This window comes from Cibotium barometz, chromosome 14 (assembly GCF_041138505.1).
Source record: "Cibotium barometz isolate CiBa-2024 chromosome 14, ASM4113850v1, whole genome shotgun sequence".
NCBI classification, from domain to species: domain Eukaryota; kingdom Viridiplantae; phylum Streptophyta; class Polypodiopsida; order Cyatheales; family Cibotiaceae; genus Cibotium; species Cibotium barometz.
Genome location: NC_141059.1, coordinates 40062547 through 40083086, shown reverse-complemented (window position 1 = coordinate 40083086; position 20540 = coordinate 40062547). Strand labels below are relative to the sequence as shown.

At 46.1% G+C, this 20540-nt stretch overlaps 1 protein-coding gene across 4 annotated transcripts in view; it reads left to right on the top strand.

Annotated features, from left to right (window-relative positions):
• LOC147632018 (vacuolar protein sorting-associated protein 51 homolog) overlaps nucleotides 1–20540 on the top strand; it is a 157257-nt gene that overhangs the window by 92483 nt on the left and 44234 nt on the right. For all 4 annotated transcript variants that reach the window (XM_086808598.1, XM_086808594.1, XM_086808597.1 and 1 more), the window contains exons 7-8: nucleotides 5496–5573; nucleotides 5725–5892. In XM_086808598.1, coding sequence (XP_086664724.1) covers nucleotides 5496–5573; nucleotides 5725–5892 — 246 coding nt within the window. The remainder of the gene's footprint in view (nucleotides 1–5495; nucleotides 5574–5724; nucleotides 5893–20540) is intronic.

Genomic DNA, 20540 nt, shown 5'->3' with positions numbered 1-20540 from the left:
ATAAAATATTGTCTGGTTATGGGCGGTCCTGGCATTGAAGTCCCCCAGGAGAATGATGTCACCATCCCTGGAGAACTCCCAAATGTCATCATCCAAAATAGAAAAGGGAGACTACCCGCTAGGTGATGCATACACTGATGTACTATGAGCAAAATAGCATATATCAATGTAGAGATATCTGCCCGTCTCTGCCCTCAGTCTAACCCACATGTACCTAGCTTGCTCATCTCTACGGACTATATGTATCAGTGGTTGCAGCTCCTCTCCAAACAATACTGCCACTCCTCCTGAGCCCCGTCCTCTATGCTCTGAACGAGTCTCCTGTCTACAAGCTCTCTCCCATCGATATCCACTAACATGTGGCATGGACTGTCCAGGAGCCTGATGCGTCTCACAGTAGAAGATGATGTCCCTCCTAGTGAAACTATCCTCAAAAGCCCCTACATCAAGGTGTAGAGATCCATTACAATTCCAAGTAGCAACTTTGAAATGAAAAAGTACTGAACTAAAAAGCTGAATCTGGGTGTGCAATAAGTACAATGAGTGGGGGAGGTGATGGAGCTCTACTACTAGGAGACTGCAAAGCTATATGCATGGAGTATACAATCATGATATGCAACCTAGCTAGCTCCATCCTGTACCATACTGGGGGTATAGAATGGTGTACATCAATGAAGGGGGTGTCCACAGCTCCCTGAAGAACATGCCTGGGTCTGCTCTGAAGCGAGCCAGTTGCTCCGCACCCTCTCTGTGAAACTGAGCTCTGATCTCTGTCATCTCTCTCTGGTATAGGCGTGGTGTCCGAAAGCCAGGTGTCCTCTGTCTCTTGCGGGCTGTGAGTGTCTGTGCTCTCTGGAGAGTAATTCCCTGGTGTGTAGGGGCTGGGAGTGGGGTGGATCTCTGAAAAAAAAGTAGTAATCTGTGTCTGTCGTCCCCCCTCTGGAGCTGTCTGAGCCTATAATGATGTCTCTCTGTGACGCTGTATGTCTAGAATGAATCTCCCTAGTATGCGCTGGTCTGCTGTCTCAAAGATCTGGTGTAGGGAATGTGGCTCTCTGAATAAAATGGGATATCTCTCTCTGATGGCTGTATATGCTCTGCATTTGCATACATAATGCTCCTCACTCTCCACTTCCTCTCTGCACAATCTGCATACCCTCTCCTCTCGGGGGATCCGTGCTGCTCTGCCAGTCTCGATCTCCAATCGATGTGATGAGACTCTAAGCTGACCAATAGCTACTCGGGAGCCGTGTGGTAAAAAGCCCTCCATGTATCTAGGCCTCTCTATAAATCCATCATCAGTGATACTCATGAAGTGATCTCTGTAGTATAGCATCTTCGATGGAAGAGGCTGTGTAGGCGATATCCATGTCTCTCGTGTATAGAGCTCCCATAGGTCCTGTTTCAATACTCTGTTCCTCTCACTATGAGAGAGACGGATATGTGGTGCATCCCTGTCATACTGGAATGGTGGTAGATGATCCATGTCTAGGCCATGCTGTGAGAACCAATGTGTGACCTGTGCATACCATGATCTTGAATCTGTCTAGCAGGCATATAGTCTGGAATATGGCCTTTACCATCATAGGAGGCGCAGCAAACTCTCCTCTGATAATGTCATGAGGTACTGACGGTTTGGTGCGTATCATGCGTGCCATCATGAGGGCCTGTGGTCTCTCTATCTGTGTTCACCAATGGGTAGCAAGTCCTGGTGCCCATACCGCTGCTCCATACATCAGTCCCGGTGTGACTAATGTGTCAAATAGCCACTCCTTCGTCCGGGGCTCCTGAAAAGGCGCCTGGTGGCACTGCCTCTCTAGCCTAGCCAATGCTGCAAATCCCCGTGTCAATCTAGCTCTGGCTGCTGAACCCATGGTGAAGCACGTGGCTGCTTCAGAGAAGGTAACCCCTAGGTACACGTATGATGTCACCACCTCCACCTGGCCTCTTGCGAGAGTGAATGTCAGTTGACTCCTGCCATGTCTCGATGTATGAAAGACCATAACCTTGGTTTTCCCAAGGCTCACAGTAAGACCCCTCTGTGTGCAGAAATCATCGAGTGCATGTAGATGCTGCTGTAGACCTCTTGGGGACTTAGACACTAATACAATATTATCAGCATAAAGCATAATATGTGCTGAGGTACCTGCTAAATCAACTCCATCTCCGCCTCCCCGTGTAATGAAGTTAGCTACCTCATCAATGTATAACCCAAATAGCGTGGAGGAAAGTGGGCATCCTTGCTTCACACCAATGGTGCTAGCAATAGTCTCGGACATACCTCCTGGGCATCTGACTCGCCCAAAAACGTGCTCATATAATGCATAGATCCCCCATGTCATATCTGCTGGTATGCCAAGAGATTGCAGGCGCTGAAAGAGCCTCTCTCGTGGTACTGTGTCAAATGCCTTGCGGAAATCCACAAAGCAGCAGTAGATCTTTCTCTTCGTCACTCTGGCCTGATCAATCATACATCTCAAAGTGAATACATGGTCAGTGGTAGAGAAAGCTCTCCTGAAGCCTGCCTGCCCTGATGAGCGTAAACCTGCTCGCTGAGCATATAAGCTAAGCTGTTGCTCCAACACTGCACCATAGAGTTTGGCCAACACGTGGCCAACCATAACTGTCCTGTAGTTGCTCGGATCGAGCATATCCCCTGTTTTGTGGAGTTGTATTAACGTCTTCAAAAGGCCAAAATGACCTATGAGACCAAAATCTTACATCATATCCATGGAATGCATCATCATGGTACTGAAAGTAAAATTAAAAGATAATATACGTGAAGAAAACAAAGAGCCTCAAGCTCTAGCATCAACTAATATCTTGCATAGGGCATTGCAACATGGTACCCAGTGTAGTGAGGCATACAGTGCGGGAGAAAGTCCTACGGTGGTGGGAAATGATGGCTCTGATCCTTCAAAGGTGATGTCACATGCTGTAGAGAGATGATATTGCACGACATGAAAATGATGTGATTGTGTATTACTTCAATCAACAAGTACATTCTTTTTGTAGGCAAGTAGCCTTATCTTTTGACTCACACAAACCATAAGTTAGTGACACATGTCACTTGTGGTGACATCACTGCTTAGGTCACACACACACACACACACACACACACACACACACACACACACTTATCTTATCTACTCATAAGGGTAGGTTCACACATATAAGCACACTTACATATATAAGGGGTGTTCACACCTATACACTTACACATTGGTGGACATATGAAATGGACATGCATGCATACGACTGCGGAGTCCGAATCCCAACAAACTCCCCTTTGGAGCGAAGGTGGAATGACGTGAGAGAACCTTCATCATGCTCTATGATGGCCTCCGGACTCCACCATGTCCACAACTAAAAATGTTCTCTATGCCAAGTCAAAGGCTTAAGTCTCAACATGATTCAAAGGCTTAACCAAGCCAACAAGGCTTGCGTATAAGCATATGATTAGAGGCTCGAAGTCTAAGAATGGATGCACATAAACTCAGTGGTCTAGAGGACCAAGGTACCAACATCCTGGAAATGCCCTTCCACACCTGATTTGTGGGAACTCCACCCCTAGCAACATACATCAGTTTATCCAAGGAACAACCCCCCCTTGCTCTAGGTAGGGTATGACAGAAATGACGAGTCTTTTATAACATTAAGGCAGAAAAACACACACATAGATATCTTGTTTTGGGGGACATCCTGGGTAGAGAACCCCATGAGAGATAAATAAACAGAAAATAATAAAGCCGGGAACACACGTGGGAAAGCACAACAGAGAAAATTACATTTTTTTTGGAAGTTTAGATGCTTTCCGGGCATGTGTTGGTGAAGCGGGGTCCTTTTTGCGCCGCTTCTACGCTACTGCCCTTTCCATGTTGTTATGGAGTCTTCAATGTGTTGATGGGTCCAATTTTACCAAATTTTGGCCAATTTGACAAAAAACCCCCAAATTTATGGGTAGTGCAGGGCTTCAATTTGTTGATTATACCTGTTTTTGAGGAAAACCCCAAAATTTAATTAGACGATTTCACTTTAATTTGTAAAAATCTCCAAGCTGAGGTTGATGTCATATGTGCAGGTACATGCGTATAGGGCTGACGTCAGGTACTGTTGCTACTGTTAGACGTGTGATGAGAAGCAGTTGGGCCACAGCTAGTGGGCGAAGCAGAAGCGGGAGGCTGCAGGTCAGATGGTGTTGGTGTTGATTACGAGGGTGCACAGAAGACAGTTGAAGGTGGTGAAGGCAACACCTGGTGGTGCATCAACACATGGTTTGAAAACCTTAGTAATAAGGTTGCTTACTGACGGGCGAGAAAACAGGCGCATGAAGAGAGTAGCTCGGCCGAGATGGCAGTGACGACGGGTATAGCAGGACCAGCTGATGATTATCCTCGCTGTGATACCAATTGAAGGATCAGTAGGGTTAGGGTTAGGCATAGCTAAGGAGGCTCAACGATAGCCATGGTGTTGGGGTGTGTGCAGAACGATAGAGAGAGAGAGAGAAGAGAGAGAGTGATAGAGAGAGAAACACAAGCTGTAGAGAGATGATATTGCACGACTTCAAATGATGTGATTGTGTATTACTTCAATCAAGTACATGCTTTTTGTAGGCAAGTAGCCTTGTCTCTTGACTTGCACAAACCATAAGTCAGTGAGACACATGTCACCCATGGTGACATCACTGCTTAGGTTACACACACACACACACACTTATCTTATTTACTCGTAAGAGTAGGTTCACACACATATAAGCACACTTACACATATAAAGGGTGTTCACACCTATACACTTACACATTGGTGGACACAGGAGATGGACATGCACACATACGACTCCGAATCCCAACTGCATGGCGCATGCATCAGAATTTGGGGCTGATGGATGTGACAACGGCGCTTGGTGCTAACGGCTTTGTGGCTTAAGCTGGCCTGACCTGCACACCGCTTCCAAATTGGGTGGCCTGTTTCTTGTGCCTTCCTAATAAATTGTGGGCCCCATGTTTCAACTATCTTGTCAGTCCAGCATTTGGCTCCTGTCTGCAAAGCACAACTTCCTCACTGCTTGTGGGAAATTGCAGGCAGATAGTCCCCACCTCCCCGTATTACACGAGTTGCGAGTCTCCAACACGTAAGAGTCAATGCAGCATGATGTCTTGGAGAAAAGTCTTTAAGACAGCATCAAAGTCAGGCATCAGACTCATGAGGCTAAGATTGCACTCCTCCAGTCTGGCATTTGATTGGACTTAAGTTTCCTGCAGTTAGCGCATGCTGAAAAATGCATCTATTCGAAGATAAAGCAATTGAATGCTCTTGTCTTCCAGACCGATTTCTACTCGCTTGGGGTTACGCGTTTTGTTACGTTTTCTACTTGCTTGGGGTTACGTGTCTTGTCTTCCAGATTGTTTTCTACTTGCTTGGGGTTACGTGCTTTGTTTGTGTACATTTTTTTGGAACTACAACACCAGGCATTGAAGCGTGCTTTTCTCATGCAGGCTCGTGTAATGGCGGATTCAGAGCCTTTGCATAGTCGTTCAGAAGCTGTTGTATTACTTCAGGAACTAAACCATCCGGTGTGCCCCTGCTCTGATGTGTAATGCTTATCTGTTATGTGAAGTCATCAAGCAAGGCCAGTTTTTTGAAACAAAGAATACATGTTTCGTATTTGAATGAGAGGTGATTTTTAGGGGCAAACAAGAGCATTATTTCTACATCTCCTTTCAGGTTGAAAAGATTATGGAGAAGTATTTGGCAGGAGATCGGGAACGGCTTCTTGCAGCACTTCAAGGAGTATCAAGCTTGTCAAAGAACCTGAGAGATGCTTCTGCTGTAGGTGTGGATAATGAGTCCGATTATCAGTCACCAAAAAAATTAATTGAGATTCTAAATAAGGTTCGTACTGTCCCGCTTTTTCTTTGTTCATGCCTTATCCAATTGAAGACTGCCTTCTCAAGAGGAGTCCCTTTTGTTGGAATCCATATTAGGCATAAATGCAGCTGCCAAGGAAGGGTGGAAGGAAATGCAGAGAACAAGAAGAAAAGGAAGAGAGAGGCAAGTGTTAGTTATGGATTCTCAAGAGGGGGGGGGAGTGGGCAGAACTTTGTCTAGAAGTTGAGCATGTGAATGGTGGAACTAGCATGCTGTTCTAAGCATTGGTTCTCGAGTCTGAGTATGCCTGTATAGACATGATAAGAATGCCTCACATCACCTGGAATATTTCTGATATGGCAAATTATATAGTAATGACTTCCCAATTTCATGGAATTTTTTGTCTTTGCATAAGTAAAAATACTCTCATTACACAATTTAGTAATGTGATGCTTTTACTTTGCAAGAGCTACGATTGTAAGAAGATCATGAAAAAGGTTCAATCAGTATTAAATAATAGTCACTATGTTTTTGATGTTTGATTCGGAATGATGAAGGTTTTTAGACAATGTGGGGAGTTTGTAAGCTTACATTCCTTTTAGTGTGAGGGTTGTAAGTGTTTGAAAGAATGCAATTTTCACGTCTATGCACATGTACATGCCATATTTTATATGTTTATAATGGTTTTGCTATTGTTTGCTTCATTACTCTTTCTTTCTCTCACTCAAAGTTGCTACTTGGAATTGTAATGGATCTCTACGCCTTGATGTAGGGGCTTTTGAGGATAGTTTCACTGGGAGGGACATCATCTTCTACTGTGAGACGCATCAGGCTCCTGGACAGTCCATGCCACATGTTAGTGGATACCGATGGGAGACAGCTTGTAGATAGGAGACTCGTTTAGAGCATAGAGGACGGGGCTCAGGAGGAGTGGCAGTATTGTTTAGAGAGGAGCTACAGCCACTGATACATATAGTCCGCAGAGATGAGTAGGCCAGGTACATGTGGGTTAGACTGAGGGCAGAGACCGGCAGATATCTCTACATTGCTATATGCTATTTTGCTCCTAGTACATCAGTGTATGCATCACCTAGCGGGCAGTCTCCCTTTTCTATTTTGGATGATGACATTTGGGAGTTCTCCAGGGATGGTGACATCATTCTCTTGGGGGACTTCAATGCCAGGACCGCCCATAGCCAGACAGTATTTTATGATACCTCAGAGGAGATGTTGAGGGAGCTTGATGTTAGGGATATGGGCCTATCTAGACTCTCACAGGATGAGGAACATACAGTGTATGGGCGGTATTTGATAGACATGGGGACTGCACATGGATTGGCCATCCTGAATGGCCTACAGAGATTCCCGACATCGGGCGGTTTCACTAGCTTTCCACATCGGCATGGTGCTAGTACAGTGGACTATGTTATGGCTCAGCCCAGTCTCATTTCCTCTTTTCAGGATTTTATGGTAGGCACTAGGCCGGTTGGAATAGCAGTGGATCATGCTATCTTGTCCTTCACTCTCACATTTCAGTTCAGCACCGCTCCATTGGGACAGGTCTCCACACACACTCGTTATACCTTTACGAGAGAGACTGACACCGTATACACGGATGAGATATACAGACGCCTATGTGCCGAGGAGCCGGGACGGCCATTAGATGAGCTCACTCAGATATTGATAGAGACGCTTCATGCTGCAGCATCAGAGGCATATCCCCATAGTCAGCCTACACAGAGACGATCTGGGAACATGCCCCAGAACAGTTGGTATGATGAGGAGTGCAGAGAGATGAGGATCAGATTACAGAGAGAGGTGCTCATGGGTGTTACCACTCACAGACAGTCACGGATTACCTTCCGGCACCTAGTGCGACGGAAGAAGAGGGCTTATCTTGCTCAGTTAGAGAGGGATTTGTACCAGTTGTTTATGAGTCAGGACTCAGGCGAGGCATGGAGACTATTCCATGAGCATTCACCATCACCAGCCATTACCTCCACAGAGATTTGGGGTGAGTATGCAGCATCCCTGTACACAGCACCAGGACAGCCGCCCCTGCCAGACCCATCGGAGCCATGCCCAGAGACGTGTGCTTTCTTTACTGCTGAGATGGTAAGGAAAGCTATTGACAGGATGAGGACTGGGAGAGCATATGATCATGATGGTTTGGTAGCAGAGCACTTTATTCATGCCAGAGATATGCTTGCAGAGCTTATTGCTATGATGTTTAACCGAGCCATGTGTGAGGGTTTTCCTGAGACTTGGAATATGTCCACGATTGTGCCTATCTTCAAGTCAGGGGATCCTATGCTTCCTGGGAATTATCGTACCATCATGATTGGTCACACATTGGCTAGATTATATGCATCTATTCTTGAGCAGGAGTTGAGTAGATGGGCAGAGAGAGAGGGCATACGTGCATCAGGGCAGGCAGGGTTCAGGAGAGGTTTCTCCACTCTTGACCATATCTTGACACTCAGAGCTATTATTGAGGAGGGCAGATTATATGGCAGGAGGATTTACTGTTGCTTTGTGGATTTCCGCAAAGCTTTTGACACGGTACCGAGAGCCAGACTGATGCGCAGACTACAGGAGATGGGAGTGCCCACAGAGCTGATTTGGGGAATCATGGCTTTATACAGGACAGTTGTGGGGCAGGTACGTACTACCCAGGGTGTATCTGAGATGGTTCACTCCACTATTGGGGTGAAACAGGGCTGCCCCCTTTCCCCCACCTTATTTGGGATGTATGTGGATGAGGTTTCGGACTATGTAGAGCGGGAGGGTGACAGAGGAGCACAGCTAGCAGGGACATGGATTCCGCTGTTATTGTATGCTGATGATATTGTGCTGATCTCAGATTCTCCAGAGGGGATGCAGCGTCATTTGGATGCATTGCACATGTTTGCAGAGGACAGTGGATTGTCTGTTAACCTTGGTAAAACCAAGGTGATGGTGTTTAACACCACAGCACAGTGGGTTAGGAGGTCAATGCCCACCTTTACATATGGTCAGGAGACAGTGGAGTATACAGACGCATATACTTACCTTGGTGTGGTTTTTAGTGGCCCACTATTTTCCTTGAGGAGAGCAGCGGAGACCAGATTGACCAGAGCTTATGCAGCATTGGGGAGACTAGAGAGGATGTGTTCGCAGGTTCAGTTTCAGGAACCTCGAACAAAGCTCTGGCTCTTTGACACTTTGGTCACTTCAGCCATGCTGTATGGAGTGGAGATATGGGGACCCTCAGTGGATCACCACAGCCGAGCTGGTAGCACTGATGGATGGAGACGTATGGAGAGGTCCTTGGTTTCTATGATTTCCCGGATGATTAGGGCCAAGGCCTCCGTACCACATGATATTATCCGTGCAGAGATGGCTGCCCCACCATTGGTAGTAGAGGCACTCACTCGATCAGTCTCCTTTATACATAGCACTTGGGCTCTCCCTAGAGACAGATATGCTCGCTTAGCCCTGGAGTCTTCACGACAGTTGGCATCACAGGGCGACGGATCATGTTGGTATGCACAGATGACAGCTTGGTTCCAACTGCATGGCTTTAGTATGGACAGGCTACCTCCATTTCAGTACTCCCTGGATGCACCCTCCCTCTCTCTCACACGGGCAGAGATTACCAGACTTATCAGGCAAGACTTGACTCAGCTGGACACTAGGAGGACATGGATACAGCCGACACACGAGCTTGGTACGAAGATGGCTTTCTATAGAGATCATCTTCTCCAGCTCACGGAGGATGGGTTTGTGATTAGACCCAGCTACATGGATACTCATCTTTCTCATGGGGTACGGTGTGCTATTGGTCAGATGCGCACATCCTCACACCAGCTAGAGATTGAGACTGGCAGATTCAGAGGAGTACCAGCTGAGGCCAGGATTTGTCAGCTGTGCCAGATGGAGCCAGAGACAGAGTTACATTACATATGTCACTGTCCGGTATATTATGAGATACGAGGCCGTTTTCACTGCCTGTTCAGAGAGGGCTTTGGACCACTTTCTAGAGTCATGAGATACCAGGATCAGAGATGCCTCGGATTGTACTTGCTAGAGCTGCGTAGACATAGAGAGGGTCTCCTGAGAGGGAGGGGATCAGAGAGGGAGAGACACCTACAGAGGCAGATTACAGACTTCTTTCGACCAGAGATTGAGCAGTCAGGTCAGCAGGCATTGCAGCTAGCCCCAGAGTACAGCCGCACCAGAGGTACACTGATTGATCGGGCTATAGAGCTGGGGCGGTCCAGGCGCCCCAAGATGAGAGGTCCATCTCGACACCGGCGGAGACTACAACAGAGGATCAGGACCATACTAGCACGGCATGGGAGACGTCCAGTCAGAGTACTCACCATGGAGGACATTGAGGATATCCGCCATCGACCAATGAGAGACATCTTTGGATAGTGATGTGTATGATGCTTACCTTTGTTGCTGGAGTTTTCCTCCCACATGTTATCCATTAGGAGCTCCTGGTACCGTACTTTTCCTCATAGTTGTTTCAGTTTCAGTTAGTTGTTTAATTGTTTTTAGCTTTCCTTACACAGACATTGTATCAGATCCACCAACTGTTGTAACCTTTTTGGTCTCATAGGTCATTTTGGCCTTTTGAAGACGTTAATATATCATTTCATTTCATTTCATTTTCATTTCTCTCTCTCTCTCTCTCTCTCTCTCTCTCTCTCTCTCTCTCTCTCTCTCTCATTAGCCCCATGCTTGATATTTTGGAGAGTGGTATACCATCTACTCGGAGCTGATGCTTCTCTCATTTTTCTATGTTCTTAGTATTTCATGATGAGTTTCCATGGACGGTTTTGTATCAACCTAGTGAGATAGCTATGTTTATGTTTTCTTTATGTTTTATTTTCCACTCCATGATGAGATATGCCATGGACATTATTGTATCACTTTGGTCTCATAGGCCCATTGGGTCTTTAGTAGACGCTCTCTCTCTCTCTCTCTCTCTCTCTCTCTCTCTCGGGAGATTACAGAGATACGGGCTCGACATCAGCACCATATCCAGGAGCGGCTAGCTCACTTACACTCACACCCGGAGATCATGCTCCAAGGGATTTTTGCCTCGCCATCGCCTATGTATCGCATATTACACCCCCATTATGGTACTGGTTGGAGCTGGACAGATTTGCATTGCATTCTTGTATACTCTACGCATGTAGGTTGCATACTGAGCCTTTAGCAGTAGTGCTCCATCCATCACATCCCCCCCCCCACTAGCTCAGTACTTTCATAGTTTATTTCATGTTTATTTTGTCCTTTTTTTCTGGACATCCAGAGGACATTGACAGTTGTACATTGATTTGTCTCATAGGTCGAGTTCGGCCTCTAGTAGAGGTTAATACAGCTTTCTTTCTTTCTTTCCTTCTTTCCCTCTCCGCTCCCCCCCTTCCCCCTTCTTCCCTTTTCTTGTTACATTTCAAGGCTGTAGCAGGGTTAACACATCTGAAGGTTAACAAGAGACTGGTGACTAGGCATCTTATGGGGAGGCTAGTGGTAGCTATGAGGCACGGGCTATTTACGGCTCTTGGTTTATAGGAGGCCTATATAAGTGACTTTTGGAGTCAATTTGAAGGAGAGCTTCTCAAGCCTGGACTTGAGGCAGCTTGTGAGACTATTCCGTGCTCACACTTGATAGGTGTGTTGCGGTGGTTGTGTCCTGGTTGTATGGGACACGAGGGCTTTGCACATGGTGCCATGTCTTTGATTGTACTAACCTCCATGCTCAAGGGTGAGTGTGAATGGATCCATGGTTGGGTGGTGAGCTAGATGCCAGTGTCTTTATGTTTCTAATTATTTCTAATCGTTGGTGTTTACTGGACAGGGGGTCTTATATTGGTATCAGAGCTAGACTTGTTGGTATGAAGGTGGGAACACTTCGAAAGGAGGAGAGGAGAAAATCCATTGCTAGGATCTTCTAGACACAAGTCTAGAGGCTGCTTTTCTGATATGGGACACCGAAGGCCGAAGACAAAGGGGAGCCATATTTGAGAGGGGAAGATGGTATGGTTGGGCGTGCATGGAGCAGTGTTCTACTGCTGCATATCCATGAAAAAGCAGGTGCTTTTTATAGTGTATGTGTTGAGTTTTCATGGTGCTTTCCAGGTCCTAAATGCGTCTAGGTAAGGGATTTCTGCTTAGAGTTTAGTCGTGGGCATGAGAAGGGGATTTTAGCTGTTCAAAGGGCAGTTTACTGTGGGCTAGTTATTCCTATTGGGCTGCATTTGATGCTTGCACAATCTCCATAGAAGGGGCACACATAGAAGTTGCTTTTCCTGTAGATTATACTGCTGCCTATGGTATTCACCTGCTGTGGAACAGCTGAACCAAGTCCTACTGGAGCCTATGATCAACTGGGCATTCGTGTGTGCATGGGGTGGCTGCATGGAGAAGGCCTCGTGTCTTTCTGCAGGAAGGAGAGAGAGAGAGAGAGAGAGAGGGCGTGGACTGTAGCGTGCGTGAGGGTTGACGGTACAATGGAATACCGTACAGGTGGGCATGTCCATGCGCATAGTGGGCGCTCACATGTGGACAGCATGTATGGGCTCTTGGGTGCACTACAAAGGTACACACAACTCAATGTAGATTACTTGATAATAAAATGTGTACCAAGTACAAAAGATAATTATACCCTAAAATGTGGATAAGGGGTGTTCACACAGCCGGGGGGGAAAACCTCTAAAGAGGGGAAATTTTCCCCGGGTTGGTCCTAGATGAGTTCACATATCACTACCATGACATATAGTCTACAAATCCCTCTTGGAGCGATGATGTGAACATATACAGGAATATGGCTGATCAATCCCCAAAAGGAAATAAGCCTAAAGCATTGTGGAAAGCTTCAAACTTTTCAAGGGAAAGAATCTTCGTGAACAAATTTGCCATGTTGTGTGTAGGCACGTAAATTAAGCTAATTTCTCTTGTTGAGAGTCTTTCTTTGACATAATGATAGTGCACATCAATGTGCTTAGTGCGAGCATGGAACACATGGTTCCTTGCAATTGCCAATCTCTGATTGTTAGTGAGTATGGTAGTGGAGGATGACTGTCCAACACCTAAATCAGCCATAAGGCGTTTGATCCAAACATATTCAATTGTAGCTATACTAGTGCCTTGTGCTCAACTTCACAGCTCGAAGTGACCATTGTCGGGTATTGCCTGTTGCCTGTTTTTGCTGAGCCATGAAATACATGAACCACCAAGATGGAAGCAAAAGCTACCAGTGGACACTGTGGTGTCGTAATATCTAGCCCAATTGGAATCACTGAACATGTAGTTGTGACACACTCCATGGGATAGAACAATCCAAGGTACTGAGTGCCCTGCAAGTAGCGGAAAACCTGCTTAACAGCTTGCCAATGCCGAGTACTAGGGCTGCGCATAAATTTGCTTAATTGGAAGACCCCAAGCTGAATGTATGGCCTTGTATTGCATTAGTAAATTAGACATTTGACATCCTGTTGATACAACATGTCATTGAAAGGTCCACCTAGATCGTGGACACTAAGCTTGACACTTGTCTCTACTGGTGTAGCAACATGCTTAGAGTCTTCAAGATCAAACCTTTTTGTAGCTTTTGTACATACTTCGACTGCAATGTGACAATACCTGTATCACACATCATCATATTGAAGACGTTGAATGACTTATATACATACATATGTGACATATGTGTGTGTATGTATGTATATATATCTGTCATCTCAAATGATGCATGGAATTCAGCCTTGAAGGCTGAAATCCTCTTATCATCAGGGCTTGTGACCAGCATGTCATCAATATATAGAACAATGACCAAAAATTCCTGTTAACTCTTCTCGACATAGAGGGTATTTTTAGTTGGACTGTTGCAAAAATGATGTCAATCAAGTATGCATCAATCTTCTTGTATCATGCTCTTGGAGCTTGCTTAAGGTCATACAAAGCTTTCTGTAGTGTGCATTCTTTCTTCTCTGGTCTGTTTTGAACAAAACCACGAGGCTGAGATACTAATACCTCTTCATGTAAATTACCATTCAAAGAGGCAGATTTGATATCCAATTGATGCACATGCCAACCATGGTGTGCTACTAGTGCAATGATACACCTAGTGGTAGTCATACGTGACGTGAGAGCAAAGGTTTCATCATAGTCAATGCCCTTTTGCTGAGGATAACTCTCTGTAATAAGCCTAGGCTTGTAGCAGTCAACCTTTGTCTTTAGCTGGTAAACCCACTTGTACCAATGGCTTTCTTGCCATGAGGCAAATAAACCAAATACCAAGTGTCATTCTTAAGCATTGAGTCATACTCATCCTACATGGCACCCATCCAATGGTTACCTTTTTGTGCTTCCTCAAAGGAAACAAGTTCGTCTTCATTGCATGAACTGGAAATGAAAGCATGATCCACAACATAAGTAGATGCATAATGAGAACCTGCATGCATCCTCCACTAGGCAAAGGAGCTACCATTGTGATATCAAGTAATGTATCTATTGGGATTTGGAGCTTGTGTGTGTGAACCCATCCTATGTGTGTGAACCCTTGTTTGTGTATTCGCGCGCGCGTGTGTGAACGACGCCTAAAAGGGTTAGTGTGCTAGTAGTGTGGGAACACTCTCTTATGCGTGGATGGGATAAGGGTGCCATTTGTCATTGTCTTAATATGTAGATGGTTTCTATGGGTCAAAAGATAAGGGTACATGCCTATAAAGCATTGTACTTGGTGAAGGTTATCATATAAATCAATCTATCATTGAGTTGTGCAATACACTCTCTCTATGGTTGAGCATTGTGTGTGTGTGTGTGTGTGTGTATTGTGGGATCATGTGTCGAGGTGTGGAGGTTCGTCGCTTGCTTCTGTTGGAGTTTCCGCCATTCTTGTTCTTGCTGTGGAGGTTCGTCGCTTGCTTCTGTTGGAGTTTCCGCCATTCTCTGTTCCTGCTGTGCTGAGTTGGTCGTTGCCTCTTCTCGCAGTCTCTAGGCTGTCGACAGAATTTGATGAGGGCAGTCGCCTCTTTCCACAGAGGGCTGCATCCTTTCCTTGCTGACTGTCGTTTGCACCTATTGGGCATCCTTTCCTCTCTTTTGTCTTTGTCGAGGGTTGTCGCTTGTTTTTGCAGTGGGCTGCCGCCTTTTCTTGCTGTCCATTGTGTGTTCCTGCTAAGCGTCCTCTTCTGCTGCTGTTGTTGCACTCAAATCCCCACGGATCCCCTCGTGATCACTCTTGGTTCGAAACTCAAATCCTGCAAACAAACGAACAAACAAACAAGCAAGGGGGTGCAGGCCTGACTCACCTCCCAACCATGACAGCCGTGGGCGAGCCCACAGTCTTGGCTGTCCCCACCGAGCCACGAGCTGAGCTAACTAGGTTGACGTACCGACCAATCTCCTCCTCGCGACGTTCCATACCGCCACGAAGCTGCCCTCGCGGGCCTCGAGATCGCTGCCGGCCTCGGCTGCATAAAGCAGGTGCACGTCTGCACTAGATCCAGGCTCCAAGACCATAGAGCTCTCACAAACTCGCGAGACTCTCTATATCAATAACTAACCTTGGCCACCCTTTTATAGGCTCTTGGCCGGTCATCGGGCGTCCACACTTGGCCGCCTGCCCGTCCATACTTGGGTGCCCGCCCGTTAGTATTTCCCTAACTCAGCTCGTCAATCAGCCTGCCTAGTTTCAAGCTTCCCCCAAGCCTCGAAACTAGTCTTGCATGCGTATAGCACACGGTAGATACGCACTGTGCACATGACATACTCCCAAGTAAATGATGTCGGTCATAAAGAACTCACATTTACTCAACTTAGCATATAGTCGATTCTGTCTTAAAATAGCTAAGACAATCGTGAGGTGTCTGACATGATGCTCAAGAGTACGACTATAAATCAAAATATCATCCAGGAACACCACCACAAATTTTCCCAAATGTTCACGAAAAAGATCGTTCATCATTTGCTGGAAAGTGGCTGGAGCATTGGTTAACCCAAAAGGTAATACAAGAAACTCGTAATGGCTATACCTAGTCCGAAAGGCGGTTCTTTCGACATGCCTTTCATGAATACGTATCTGGTGATAGATAGCCAGTACGTAAATCTATCTTCGTGAAATATTTTGCTCCTGCTAACCGGTCAATTAGGTCATCTGATCTAGGGAGAGGATAACGGTTCTTAATGGTCAGCTTGTTCAATCTCTTGTAATCTATACACATTCTCCAAGTATTGTCCTTCTTTCTTCTAAGCAACACAGGTGTACCCCAAGGTGATTTACTTGGACGGATTTGGCCCATCCTCAAATAATCTTCGAGTTGTTTAGCCAACTCATCTTCCTCGGCTTGGCTCATTCTATAAGGTGGAATACTCACAGGATGAGCACCAGGGATCAAGTCAATACGATGATCTACTGTCCGTTCAGGTAGTAAACCCGATGGCAGTTCCTTAGGAAATACGTCTTGAAACGAATCAAGTATCTTCTGTAATTCTTTGCTTTCAAACACACTTAATTCATTCACATCCATGGAAGGGATGAGAAAAGAAGAAAGTGAAATCAATACACAATGGAAAGCGGTATACAAAGAAGAATCCATTATATTTCCAAAATCAATTGTATTTACAAGAGGTCCCTGAGAGGGATGAATACAATCACCTAAAATACTATACTTGGTGTCCCTATGCTGAAAAGAAAAAATATGACTAGACCAATCTATCTGGACGTCAAGAGTCTTGAACCACTCAATCCCTAATAACAAGTCTACATTTTCGAGATGCATAACATAGCATTCCAGAGTGTCTTTGTAGTCCTGAATCTGGATTGGAAGCATCTCCACCTTGCGATCCCAAACTTGTCTTCCCGCAGGTAGACGTACCTCATAGGTATGGTCGCTGAGTGTCGTATCAAGACTCAATTTCTGCACAAGTTTGTGGTTAACAAAATTATGCGAACTGCCAGGGTCTAAAAGAATTTGAATCTTATGGCCATTCACTTCTCCATAAACTCGGAGAAGATCATGCAAGCCAAAGACGTTAGAATTGAACAGACAATCAGAACAAGTACTAGGGCGAGAAAGTACAATAATTGACGTACCTGTCAAAGACAACTGGTTAGCTGTCTTTGGCTTGGGTCCTGCGTTTGACTTGGTACCCTTTTTCTTCGGGCACTCATTACGCATGTGTCCTTTTTCTTCGCAGATAAAACAACGTCCTTCCTTCTTGAGCTTTAAAGCCCTAAGGAGTCGTTTCTTCTTTGCCGGTGTCGAACTTGAATGCTTCGAAGGTTGGTCCGAAGACTTGCCTTCATTCGTGTTAGCCATAGGTGAGGAGAACTTTCTTTTATGCTTGTTCCCCTGCTCGGTAACGGGTTTCGACTTGGAAGAGACCATCGTATCATCATAGATACGAGCTGAATGGATGGCCTCGTCCAAATTTTTACATTTGTTATTTTTAACCTGTAATCGGTACGAGTCTGGTAAACCAGCTACGAAAAACCCCAAAAGAGTAGTGGGATCCATCTTTGTAGCTTTTATCTGCAAGTCACGAAACGTCTGGAGGTAGACCTCATAAGTGAGATGCTGCGAGGTCATGGTCAAAGCTGAAAACCGGGCAACAACATCATAGTCATCCTCTTTCTTGAGGATTTCTTTCTTGAAGATATCTTCAAATTGTGCCCAAGTCGTTGGCTTTGGGTTCAGTTCCTTCCACCAAAGCAAAGCTTTGCCGGATAGGAAACCTGCTGCTAATTGGATCTTCTTTCCATCATCATATGCATGAAACTGAAAGTGAACTTGCCACTTGTATAGCCACGTGTCCACGATCTCCTTGGTTCCCTGCTTTTGCTCGCCCCTGAACGGTTCCGGAGTAATATAGGGGCCTAAAGCAGAAGCCAAGGTATCCATACCCGAGAAAGTAGAGAGGGTAGTGGTCAATAGAGCGATGGAGTTCTGCAAAGCTTGCATCTGGGCTGCGATTTGTGCCTGACGTTCCGATGAAGAAGCTTCGAGAGCTACTTTGAACTCTTGGAAATCTGATTTTGACACAAAATCGTCAAAAAGATCGGCATCGGTACCTTCCGTAGCCGGCAAGCCTTCGCGTTCCACGAGGGGCTCCAACTCTGATTCTTGAGTCGACATCGTGAAGAGGGTACGTGGAGAGAAAATTCGATCTTTGCACAACAAAAGTGCGAGCGAACTCGAGAACTTGAGAGCTTGAAAACTTGAGAACTTGAGAACTCGAGAGATGTGTGGCAAGAAGCCCACTTGAGGGGGTTTATAAAGGTTTCCCAAAAGCCAAAAAATCTCGAAAAGCTAGGCTTAGCTTTTGCTTTAGCTTTTGTGTGTTTTTTTTTGAATAAATATATATATATATATACATATATATATATATATATATATATATATATATATATATATATTTTAATATATATGGATATATATATATTCTCTTTTCTTTAAAAAAAATAAAACACCTTGGAAACCTTAGAGAGGGGGGTTCTGTTAAAATTTGAAAAATTTTAAACTCCCCAAAAAAAAACAAAAAACGAAAGCACTAAAAAAAAAACGAATGCTTTCCTTGTGTTTTTTTTTTCCGCTTCCCTCCTGGATTAGCCCGACGCTGTCTGCTGACGTGGAGGCTGCCGGCTGCTTTCTTGTCGTCGCCTGCACCTTCGCTCGAGTGCCTGCGCCGCCAGCGTGCGCCTCGACAGCCTGCTGTGCGTGGGCTGGGTGCCTGCTGCTGTGCGTGGCCTGGCCTGGCCTGGCCTGGCCGGTGCGCTAGGCTGTGTAGGCCTGGCTGCCTGGCTACGCAGGCCTGGCCGGCCTGGGGTGGCTGCGCAAGCCGCCTGGCTTGGCAAGCTTGGCCGCCCGACTGCCGACGTACCCGCCCGCCTGGTGACGTACCCGCCCACCTGAAACGTACCTGCCTGGTGACGTACCCGCCCGCCTGAAACGTACCTGCCTGCCTGCCACGTCAATAGAACCCGGCCAGCAACCCACTCGCCAGCTCTTCTCTCGCTCTCTCTCTCATGCGCCAAAAAACAACGAAAAGCAAACATGCGTTTTTTTTCTGTTTCTCTCCCTGCAGGTTATGCGACTGCACAACAAACATGCAAAAGCAATCAACCCTATTACACTACCATCTCCCATCAACATGGGGTTCTTTGATGAAGGAAAAACACATACCAAATCTGAAAACTGCAGTATGCACAGAAAAAACAGCAAGCTTTTTAACACATACCGTTCTTCGACCTCTTCTTCTCTACCTACCGACTTGCTCGTTCACGAGGTATGCTCTGATACCACTGTCAAATCCCCACGGATCCCCTCGTGATCACTCTTGGTTCGAAACTCGAATCCTGCAAACAAACGAACAAACAAACAAGCAAGGGGGTGCAGGCCTGACTCACCTCCCAACCATGACAGCCGTGGGCGAGCCCACAGTCTTGGCTGTCCCCACCGAGCCACGAGCTGAGCTAACTAGGTTGACGTACCGACCAATCTCCTCCTCGCGACGTTCCATACCGCCACGAAGCTGCCCTCGCGGGCCTCGAGATCGCTGCTGGCCTCGGTTGCATAAAGCAGGTGCACGTCTGCACTAGATCCAGGCTCCAAGACCATAGAGCTCTCACAAACTCGCGAGACTCTCTATATCAATAACTAACCTTGGCCACCCTTTTATAGGCTCTTGGCCGGTCATCGGGCGTCCACACTTGGCCGCCCGCCCGTCCATACTTGGGTGCCCGCCCGTTAGTATTTCCCTAACTCAGCTCGTCAATCAGCCTGCCTAGTTCCAAGCTTCCCCCAAGCCTCGAAACTAGTCTTGCATGCGTATAGCACACGGTAGATACGCACTGTGCACATGACAACTCCCACCAAGGATTATCGGGCATTGGCTAAGCATCATTGCCCTCCATTGGTAGAAGTGGTGGACTTCCAAATAGTTCTCAGTGATGCTTTGCCAATTTTGGCAAAAGAATTGGGTATAGTGATATGCGCCCCCCCCTCCCCCCCCCCCCCCCCCCCCCCCCCCCGCGGCCCGCCCCCAACACACACACACACATAATGGGAAACCATAATAGATTTTTCATATTATGGGACACTGATAAACCCACCGCGGATTCTATAAGCGTGGAAATAGAGAATGTGCATATGGATGAGTTCAAATGGGGTGTGTTTGCAAGAGCATGCTTCACATGTCACTAGTTTGGACACTTGGCCACGGAATGTCCAACCTTGAAAGTGCAACCACCTAATGACTCTATCCTTCGCCTCCAATTGTCTTGGCAAATACAGTTACCGAAAAGCCTCCTCCCATTAAGACGCCTAATCCCATGTCAGGACCTACTGTGAGTACATGCATACAGTCTCCATGCAAAGTTGTACGACAATTGAACAATTGACTTGATTCTACTTTGAAATCCTCTCTTAACAAGGATAAAAATGTGCTAGATGGAGATGGATGGCAAACTACAAATGCACGTAAAGTAGTCATTGTTAAACCTCAACCATTGCAATCTCGTACATGGATAGAACCAACACCACCTCAGGAGGGTAGAGCTTCCACCTCAACAAATGCTGAGGGGGGAGGTTTTCGGGCTCAAGTGGTCAAATGAGGAATGCTGAAATTGCACGATTTGCAAGACGATATTGATATGGCCTGCACTTGAGAGGCTCATATTG